This window comes from Tympanuchus pallidicinctus, unplaced genomic scaffold, assembly GCF_026119805.1.
Source record: "Tympanuchus pallidicinctus isolate F22 unplaced genomic scaffold, pur_lepc_1.0 scaffold7, whole genome shotgun sequence".
Taxonomy (NCBI): domain Eukaryota; kingdom Metazoa; phylum Chordata; class Aves; order Galliformes; family Phasianidae; genus Tympanuchus; species Tympanuchus pallidicinctus.
In genome coordinates this window covers 23,683,703-23,693,620 of record NW_026294791.1, presented here as the reverse complement: position 1 = coordinate 23,693,620, position 9,918 = coordinate 23,683,703, and the positions used below count along the sequence as shown (strand labels likewise).

The 9,918-nt window shown below is 44.1% G+C and overlaps 1 protein-coding gene across 2 annotated transcripts; it reads left to right on the top strand.

Moving 5' to 3' along the window:
• Positions 1–831: 831 nt before the first annotated feature.
• On the top strand, positions 832–9,669 carry GORAB (golgin, RAB6 interacting). 2 transcript variants are annotated; one of them, XM_052666559.1, is made up of 5 exons: positions 832–960; positions 1,497–1,842; positions 3,918–4,019; positions 5,514–5,654; positions 7,940–9,669. In XM_052666559.1, the coding sequence occupies exons 1-5, from the start codon at positions 900–902 to the stop codon at positions 8,409–8,411; spliced, it is 1,122 nt and encodes a 373-aa protein (XP_052522519.1). In that variant the 5' UTR covers positions 832–899; the 3' UTR covers positions 8,412–9,669. The 2 variants fall into 2 exon arrangements, with proteins under 2 accessions (XP_052522519.1, XP_052522520.1); XM_052666560.1 differs by having other exon boundaries at positions 5,514–5,658; positions 7,944–8,063.
• The last annotated feature ends 249 nt before the right edge of the window (positions 9,670–9,918 follow it).

Genomic DNA, 9,918 nt, shown 5'->3' with positions numbered 1-9,918 from the left:
TAGAAGTGCTGCCGCAATAAATTGTGAACTCATGCGTGGCCATCAAATAATGAATTTGTTCTAGGAGACAGCAATTCTTCAGAGCTTGACTAATCCCTCACAGATTGGAAACCACAAGGGATGTTGTTAGGCACTGAAAAACATCCCCCTTTTATTGCTGATGATGTATTTAAGCCTCCAGCCCACTGGACTGCTTTAGCTAAACCTGAGGCTTGTGTGTTCTACCTGATGTTCTCCCAAAGGCAGGTAGGTTCATCTGCAAGACCTGTGGTAGGCTTCAAGTAGCGGCTAGAGTTTGGGCTGGCTGGAAAACATGCATGCTGTCATGGCTAGAGAGAGAATGTTGCTACATCAGGAGCCCATCCCTCCCAGAAAGGGATGCGCGACTTTGTTAGCACTGAAATAATCATTTCTCACGTTCAATCTCCTATTTTTTTATTACTTTGTGTAGGTTGGGTCTCGGCAATTATTTGGTGGAGAACAGTGCCCGGGCTCACACCTCCCTTACTGCACAGGGCCCAGGGATGTGTTTTCTGTGCCCCTACAAACACAATTCTGAGATGCTGCAGAGAAAAATACCTCACTAAGACAGCCTAACTGCTATCTATAAATGGCCGGGGTGTCGTGGCGTTGCTGCTTTAACGCTGCTTTATTAAGGAGCCCCGCAGACGGGGCCCCGGCCCTGCCCTCCGCTGCCCGCTTCTCGCATCCCTTCAGGCCGCCATCTTGTGCCACCGCGTCGCCATGGGAACGCGAAGCCCCCGCCGCGTCGCCATGGAAGCCGCACGCTGCCGGTCGGGCCTGTCCGCAGCGTTCGCCTGCTCGAGCGGTGCGGCGGCGGCGGGGCAGCCTCGGGGCTTGCGTGGCGCGGTGCCCCGTGAGCGGAAGGAGGAAGCGCCATGGCCGGTGCCGAGGGCTGGGCCGGTTTCACGCAGGAGGAGCTGCGGCGCCTGCAGCGAGGTACGGAGTGCGGCCGAGCTCGAGGCCGGGCACCGGGGAGCGGCGTGCCGGGCGCGGTGCGGTGCAGCCAGCAGGCCCTCGCGCTCCTAGCCATGCCCTCAGCCCGATCTCTTGTGCCTACGCCTGCCTGCCTGTCCTCCGGCCCGCTCGTGCACCTCTCTGCCCGTCTTCGCCTTGTTTTTCAGTATCCCTCACTTTATAAAGCCCGAGCTGCCCACCGGACCTCCCTTGGCCCTACATCTGGCTCTCCCCTGGACTCGCCTCTGCTCCTCCCCGAAGTTCTTCCTTTAGTCCCCCACTGCCAATCCCTTTTTCCTCCCTCCTCTCGTTTTCGGATGCTCGCATCCCCTAAAACCCCCGATTCCTAGACCAACAGAACGTTTCCAGGCTCCTAGATTTTCTTCAGGATGCTTTTCCTTGGTACCCAGACGTGTCTTGTCCTTAGGTTGGTTTTGCCCCAGTGTAGCCAGTTTACAGTCCATGTTTGTTTTTAAGGCCTGCTTTTAATTCTCTTTCTCCCCCTCATCCATTGATAGATTTATCTGAACCGCTGGAGCAGCCGCGTCGTCCCCACCCTGCAAATAAGAATTGGAAGCAACTGCAGCGAGAAAAAGCTCTCCAGCAGCAATGCCAGAAGCTGGGGCTGCAGGGTGGAGCAGCCTCTGTTCCTCCTGAGCAGTTGCTGTCTGCACCAAAACATAAACCTTGTAATCCTCAGCAGCCCGTGCCAGCATCACATCGTCCTTTAGCAGAGCAAAGGCAACATGACAGCAAAGATCAGCAGAAGGAGGCGAGGCCAGCAGGTCCTTGTGATGGTAGTGACAGTGCCCGGAACCTCACTCCAAAGACAAGCATTACAGTGGAAAAAAAGAAAGTGGAATTGTTAGTAAGTTGGTAAAATTGGGGGATGGTTTTATTCTGTATGGATTTATTCTTTTGTTTTACCGTAAAGCGAAATTGAATGTTGAACTTTCCTTTATCTAACAGGGAGGTTTGAGAGAGAATGTTTTCTTCCTCTGCTTTGAGCCTTTGCTTTTCATCTCTAGTCAGTTGGGTTAGACCTGATTCAGTACCAAATTATGTCATTTAATCCATGCAGAAAAGCACCATGACTGCCTGAATAATTTCCTATAGCAGTGGGACTGTGAATCGAGGAGGTCTGCCTCAGTGATTTGTGAAGACCTAATCTCATCTGGATCGTGTTGCATAGACAAGCCAGCATCCACAACAGAAAGTAGCTGTACCTTTTGAAAGTAGATATATTGTGAATGGGAACACAGAGTTACAGAAATTACAATATTACTGTAGATTTATTAATATCTCCTGTTAAGGAGATAAAAATTTCCATTTTAAAGAATTCTCTGTCTTTCACAATTCGAGTTCTCACTCTTTATCAGCCCATATTGGGGTGTCTGTCTCTCCCCAAAGCATCAGAGCGATACTATGAGAGAGGAAGGAAAAAGTATGGAATGCAGCTGGGAGTCTGACTGTATGAGGCAGTTACTTTGTTCATCATCCAGAATACATACAGTAGCCTATAGAAAGAAGCTGTTGTCTAAATGTAAGAGAGGGCAGGCATTTTTAATATGAAATAACTTGGTTTTACCTGCTTTGTGCTTTTTTTTTCCTGCCTGTATCCAAGTGTGAGGTTTTTTTTCCTTGAGTGCACACAGTTCTGCATATGGTTCTCTTGCCTGGATAAAAGTGCCTGTAGGATTTTAGAGGGGACCAAAGGTGCTTCCCATTGGAGAGGACTCTGTCCAGTTCCAAGAGCAGTGGCAGGATGTCCTGTTTCTCACAGATACATCATGAGGGGCAGCAGCTGCTGGCTGTGCAGTCACCTGGCTGGGATCACCCAGCTGCAGAGAGCAGTCTCTTCATGAGAATAGCTGCACTTGACAGAGCAGTACCCAATTATTCCTGTGCTCAGTGGGTGTACTGACTGTTCAGCTCCTTCCCGCTGGTGGTGAAAAATACATTTTCTGTGTGTGGAAGGTAGTTGAAGCATAGCAGAGAAGGTAGGGAGCAAATAACATCTAGGTGCCACAACCACCCACGAATCTGCTGAAGTTATTCAAGCCTGTGCAGTCCAATTTAAATCTTGTCCAACATTTTCTCGGTATGTGGTCTTAGGAATAGAATGGTGAGAAGTCTGAAGAGATATTCTTGTGCAGGAATGGTTTTTAAAATAAACATAGCTGAATTACTTTGGCATTGTTAAACTGACCTTGGAACAGAGACTTCTCAGAAGGCGTGAAGGATGGAAAAGCAGGATGGAAAAGCAACAAAGCAGGTTTTGTTTCCCCTTAATCCTACCCAATTGTGTTCACACAGGTTGTCCCCTCTCACCAAGAACCTTGTCTTCCGTTCTCTGGGATGTTATATCTCTCAGTAGTTGTGGTGGCCTAGGAAATGGAATCAATGTAACGCTTTCCACAGTGATAAAAGGAAAATCCCGTTTTCCTCATTAATCAATTTCATTGTAATTTTTATCAGCTCTTCTTTCCATCCGTTTAATTGTCTGAGTGCTCTGTTATAAAGCAGACAGATTGTCTGTCTGATAAGAAAAAGCACTTTCAAAAAAAGAGGCTGCATTAGCAAACTGAACAGATAACTCATAGCAGCTAGTAAGAAGACTGGAACTGCTTCGACCCAGTGGTAAAGCACAACCTTTATGTGAAAAATCTTATCCAACTCTGAGGAAGTGTTGAAGGCTCTTTCTTCCAGCAGTCGTGGAGCCAGCAGCGTGTTTGCATGTGACGATTCGTGTTCTGATCAGCACATTGCGTCTGAAAATGTTTATTGGTCTCAGTGACTTCTTGCAGAAAACTGTTTGTTGTTCCTTCAGCCTATTTGGAGTTTGCTCCAGGAAACATGATGTTTATTATCGGTGTTGTGTGGAGGACAGGGAGCGAATTGAACTTGCTATCAATTTTGATCTTCTTGTCAATGAGCAGGCAGGAAAAATCACGGTGGGAGATCCTCCAGCAAGAGCAACGGCTGATAGAAGAGAAGAATAAACGCAAGAAGGCACTTCTGGCCAAAGCTATTGCTGAGAGGTAAGGGCCTGTGCTGCAGTGTGGGCTGAGAAAGAGGTTCCTTTCAATCTGCAACCAATTACATATCTTCTTTTAAAATCTCCTTCTTTCCCCCTCTCTTTGCTTTCCACGTGCTGCTCCACAAATTAGCAGCTGTGACAGACAGTTCCCTGTGATTACATGTTTGCCACGAGTGATTAAGCATTTTGAGTTTGACTTACTAATATGTGAAAAGTGTTGAAAGGAAAAAACTATCAAGCTTTAAGAAGTTTTTTACACTTGGCTGATTAAAATACATAGAAATTCATGTGTTCTTAGAGTTGTTAGCTCTTGTTTTTCCAGTGACCAGACTTGAAAATAGTGTTGTCCAGCAACATAGGTAAAACTGCAAGTCAGGCAAGGTTTGTGAGGAAGAATGTTGGAGCAGTTGATAGTACTGAATCAGGGAAGGTGATGCGCAGCTTTCTGGCTCACAGTCCTCTCCCAGGAAAGTGTCATGTTCTGCCCATTGAAGCTCTTGAGTAGTAAAGATGAATTAATATCAGTACTGTGCAGAAGATTCTCTTTGACGTTCTGAAGATTTTGGGGTTTTTTTGCCTTTTCTAAGTAACAAGTAACTGTGGTCAGAGTCACTGTGAGGCAATGCCACCAGGCTGGCATAAGGAGAGGGAGGAAGACATGGAAGATAGTGGACAAGGAGCTACAGCTGAGATTTAAAGGTCTTCAGGCTCTAAGTAGCACTGAAAGATGTCTGCTTCTGTTCACCTGCATCAGCTGGTCAAATGAGAGGTGGTGCCACTTCCTACCCATGTTCTGGAGTAAAGCAGTGGCTGAAAAGCACAATTTTGCTGTTGAGGAAGAATGACAGTTGCAAAGTGACCTGGTGTAAAATCTTGTTGCAAGTTGCTTATTTGCCTGAGAGAGAAGTCCATTGAAGCCTGCTGCCCTTAGCAACGTTCAGTTTTCAGAACTAGGGAATGAACAGGCTGAGCTGAAAAAGGTTGCATAAGGCTTGGTTGCAGTCCTTTGTGTTTGAGCTAAAACTTTCCATTGACTTCACTGGGATTTGGCCAGGACTTTTGGGAATGGTTTTACAACAGGGAAATCAAGCGTAGGTTAGGTGGCTTTTTGGCCCCTTCTAGCTGGACTTCTTTGAAAGGGGATGTTTGTAGGACTGAATACCCTTCCCCCTCTTACTCACCCTCCAGGTCTTTTCCTGTTTCCTTATGCTGAGAGCTGCTTAGATACAGCAACTACTTGTGGGTTTCCTCAGTGAAGAAACACAATCCATTTTAGGTACTTTCAGTATAGTCATTACGTAATTTTGATGTAGTCCTTTAATAGCAGACATTTTAGATCCCTGTGGATATTAAGTAAGATCAGAAGTCTGAAACCATAAAGGAGTAGCCTTCTGAGTAGCTCATAAAGACAGTAGTTGCTTTGCAAATGTAATGAAGCCCATTATGTCAAGAAAAGAGGCTCGCAAAGAAAAAGAGAACATCTTCCTTTTTGCAGATCCAAAAGAACTCAAGCTGAAACAGTGAAGCTAAAAAGGATTCAGAAGGAGTTACAAGCTTTAGATGACATGGTGTCTGCTGACATCGGCATCCTGCGCAACCGCATTGACCAAGCCAGCCTGGACTACTCCTATGCCCGGTAAGTGCCAGGCAGGGAGGAGGAGGGAACAGCCTTTCCTGAGTAGAGGGAGCAAATATTGTTTCTACTCACTGAAGCAGTAATGGAGTGAGGTCGCTGTAATAATGCATAAGTAAAGCCCCTCAGACTGTCTGCTTAGAAACCTTGAGGTAAAAGCGTGCTTTCTGTTTCCTCGTTTTCCCCTGGAAATCTGGAAACTGAAGTTTGTTTTCTGACTGCAGACTATGCCTTCCAGCTTCGTGCTGTTGTGAGGCATACTTACTGCTTTAACTGTGCCGTTGTCCTTAAGCCCTGCTTTATTGTTTCTTCTTAGGGAAAAGAGATCTTTTCCAAAAATCCTAAGTTTCCTTTCAGGGAAACTTGACTTTTGATGACAGGTCTGGTCCTGCTAGAATCTATGGGACCAATTAAGCTTAAAACAGAATTCTGCTGAAGTGTTTTTGGAACTGGGATGAAAAATGGGAGGAAAAAGTAAGCTTTCCCCTTTCACAATGTGCCTTTAATCACTCTGGTTCTGATGAGTTCCTTAAGTGCAAGAAATTAATCGGAACACCCTTTTAGCTGTGGGTAAACCACAACATCAGTAGATAAACATCAGCATGTTTATGTAGTCGTTGAATAAAATGGAAATGTTTGGTTGAGGTTTTTGGTTCAGGATTCAATGTGTGAAATGTCTATTTCCACCTAAGAATTCTGCTGTATGTCTACCACAGGCTAATAAGTGTGGTAATTAGTCTTCAAAAAATACCAGTAGTAGCTTAAAAAAATAAGGATTCGGGTTGCATGATTATCATTTGAAATATCTAAGGTTAACTGCAGTTTCAGTAGCTGAGTGTGTATGGATGCTGAATTTCTTATCCTCGAGAGGGAAACATTTCATTGTATTTTTGGCTTAACTCTGCTTTCTGAAACTGCTAAACACTCTTACAAATGTCCTTATCCAAATCTTCTAATAACGTGTCTCTTTGAAATGCTTAATAGCAAAAGAGAATGTAACAGTCAGCTCCAGCTTTTGGAAAGCAGTTTATAGTGAGGGTAACAGAGGGGTTATTGGTTGGACAAAGGAGATGAAATTCTGAAACAGTGATTTTGATGGACTTAGTAAAATCTTTTTGTGAGGGAGAGATTTGGAAGCGTGAGTTACATAATTACAGTGCTGTAGTTTTTGTACATTATGAGCCAAAGCTGATTTACTTTTAAGTGGTGGTTTTGAAAGCAATTTTTTCAGTCCTTGGCTTCTATTTTTGGGCTAAAACCCAATCTTTTTCACTGGGTCAAGAAGTGCAGTGTTAAATAATTCTGAGCATGTGGTTGATGGCATCTGACAGTCACTGTGGAATGGAATTTTAATAATTATGGTGTGGAGAAGATATGTGATTTTGGCCCAAATGTTTGACCGTGCAGAAGCTTCCAGCATAGTGTTGGCTCTTCCATTTTGGATACCTGACCCAGGAAAATCTTGACCTTCTTGTTTTGTTCTCATTCCTGATGAGCAAGATTGCATTTCTCTCTCTAATAATTAAGCTGAATTAATATACAGTTTCAAGATGCATCACTAAAATGGACACCAACCATTAAAGTGCTGCATATCCGGGATACGTCGACCTCAATAAATATTTGGAATATTTCCTTTTGGCTATATTTGCCATGACAGGAAACACAGATTGGCAGGAGGTATGTCCTGGGGGAATGCTTGCAATGAAATTCTACATCTGTTGCCACACAAAAGTTGTGATCACTATTGATGTCAGATGCTATGTTGATCTGTGGAGTTCGTGACTTTCAGAATGTGTATCTGGGTGGCCAGAAGAGTCTGCATCTCGATCAGATCCAAGTGCAAGTATGTATAGCACCCTCCTAGCATCTGTATCCGTTGTGCTGAGGGTTGGACTAGAAAAACTCAAAACTGCTTTACAGTGTTGCAGTTTGCTGGATAGTTGTTCATTTGAAGTGTGAAAACATTACAACTTCTGAGGGTTTCTTTCTCCTGCTAGTGTTGCATCTCTTAAAACTGGCGGTAAAAATGCTTGCTTGCAATTCAATCTCTGTATTTCAGACAAGCAAATTAACTCTTGCAATGTAGGAGCAATGGAGGCCAATGTGTGAAAAGAAGATGGCTTAAAGCATTTGTACTTGTTTCCTCCCCCCCCCTTTAAACTAGGGTAGCAGCATATCATGAAACAGCTGGCATAATGCATTTCAGGGATGCTTAAAGTGTCTGTCCGTGTGGCAGATTGCAAAGTGCTTTGAGATCTAACCCACGAGAAATGATGCTGATTTTGCAGGAAGCGGTACGATAAGGCTGAGTCGGAGTACGTGGCAGCCAAGCTGGACCTCCAACACAAGACAGAGATCAAGGAGCACCTCACAGAGCACCTGTGCACGATCATCCAGCAGAACGAGCTCCGCAAGGCCAGGAAGCTGGAGGAGTTAATGCAGCAGCTGGAAGTGGAGGCAGATGAGGAAAATCTGGAACTTGAGATAGAGGTGGAGCGGATGCTGCAGCAGCAGGAGGCAGAAGCAGGGAGACAAGCCAGCCAGTCACACAATCGTGCTGGGACAGCTAAAGAAAACTCAGCTCCCACTGTTACAACAAAGGAGAGTGAGCATGCTAACCACGCTGCTGCTTCTCCTGCTCTCTCTGAACAGTTGGTGCTGTCTGAAAACTCCGGTACCAAATCCCTCTCTGATATGGACAACCAGACTCAGGCAGTAAATGTGACTACAGGAGACTCCCCAGCTTGCTCTGCTACATGACTACTACTTTCAGCCAGCTGGTTATGGATGTGATACTCTCTGCAGGCTTGTGGGCTGTATGTTATCTCTGGGCTTCTGCGGTGCCAGTAATATGCACTTCATTTTAGAGGATTTTTTTTTAAATTCTTTTTGAGGAAGATCTCTTTTGGAGATCACCATCTGTCCTTATCATTCTGTTCTCTTAGGTTCAAATTCTAATGCCCAGCTCCTCATGGGTTGTTGTACCTTCCACATATGACACTTGGAAGCAAACAGTAGGGTTTTTTCCAAGGGCTTTTCTGCATAGCTGTATCACAGATACCTGTTCCAAACAGTGTGCAAGAGATACATATCTACAGCAGAAGGCTTTGCCACTTACTCTGTTTCTAGACACATTCTGTCCCCTGACAGATGCAATATGATTTTTATCTTCCTTTGCATCCATAAGGGATAAGTTTTCAACGGTTTTAATCCAGTGAAACTATATTTTAATTATCTTCATAGCTTATACTGTTTCCTGTACCTGATTTAAGGGATAATTGTATATTGGGAGAAATTGCAAAGTTAATTGTAATATTTCCTACGTATTGCTTCCTATTTCTTTCAGATAGTGCTATATCACACAAAGCTCCATACTGATAATGAATTGTCTATGAACTCACAGCTGCTATGATTTAAGAAAAATAATGGGTGACAATTTAAGACATGGCAGAATGTATGATGCAGAAGTAGAAACAAAGAAAACAGAATTATGATTAAAAGTATTCCATTACAAACATTTTCCTCTATCACTGTTGCCTCAAAATGCTAATAATCAGCAGGGACCTTGCAATGAATAATTCCCACAGCATATTGGAATGGAGCCCATTTTCCTGTAATGATCAATGCATTCTGTTGCCTGAAGAGTGGGTTTGTACCCCACAAGAAGTTGAGCTATTTCCCTCTGTTGCTGTTGAAAGGCTTTAGAAAACTCTTCCAGGTGGAGAAAGTCTCAGGAATTAAAACAGAGGACATGTGAAAGCCTCCAGTAGAGACTGATGCAGCTGCAAACCTTGGGGACGCTGTAGCTATCCACTTTGTAACAGAGGAAAGCTGCTTTCACTGTGGCAATGTTTTCTGTAATACCTGACCTGAACATGTCAGAGTTTATGAATGAGTTACTGAGTGATGCCATCAAGTGTATAAATGGGACACTAATTGTCTCTATGGCTTTAACAGTGGAAACAACTATGTCACTACATTTCATTTTTATTCTATTAATAAATCGGTGCATCTTCTACGTGGTGTGTTTGCTTTCAGTTTTGATATCTGATACTAATACCCATATCCAAGGCTGTTTTTCCACAGGAGGTGATAAATGACAGAATCAGATACGTCCCTTGGCAAGTTTCCTCTGTGTGAAAGTAAAACCTTGAAGAAGGCCGTTCCAATGTATGAAAATGTATGGGGCAAAGACATGGCAGGATACAACTTGGCAGGAGTTTTGTCTTCTGTCTGTGGTCTGAGACAGCAGTGAAAAATCGCTTCT

What these genes read in the sequence shown, in the direction of transcription:
- GORAB (XM_052666559.1), top strand. Translation starts at nt 900, where the DNA reads ATGGCCGGTGCCGAGGGCTGGGCCGGTTTCACGCAGGAGGAGCTGCGG. An exon ending in GCCAAAGCTATTGCTGAGAG is followed by an intron (nt 4,020 to 5,513) that starts GTAAGGGCCTGT and finishes TCCTTTTTGCAG; the next exon opens with ATCCAAAAGAACTCAAGCTG. An exon ending in CTGGACTACTCCTATGCCCG is followed by an intron (nt 5,655 to 7,939) that starts GTAAGTGCCAGG and finishes CTGATTTTGCAG; the next exon opens with GAAGCGGTACGATAAGGCTG.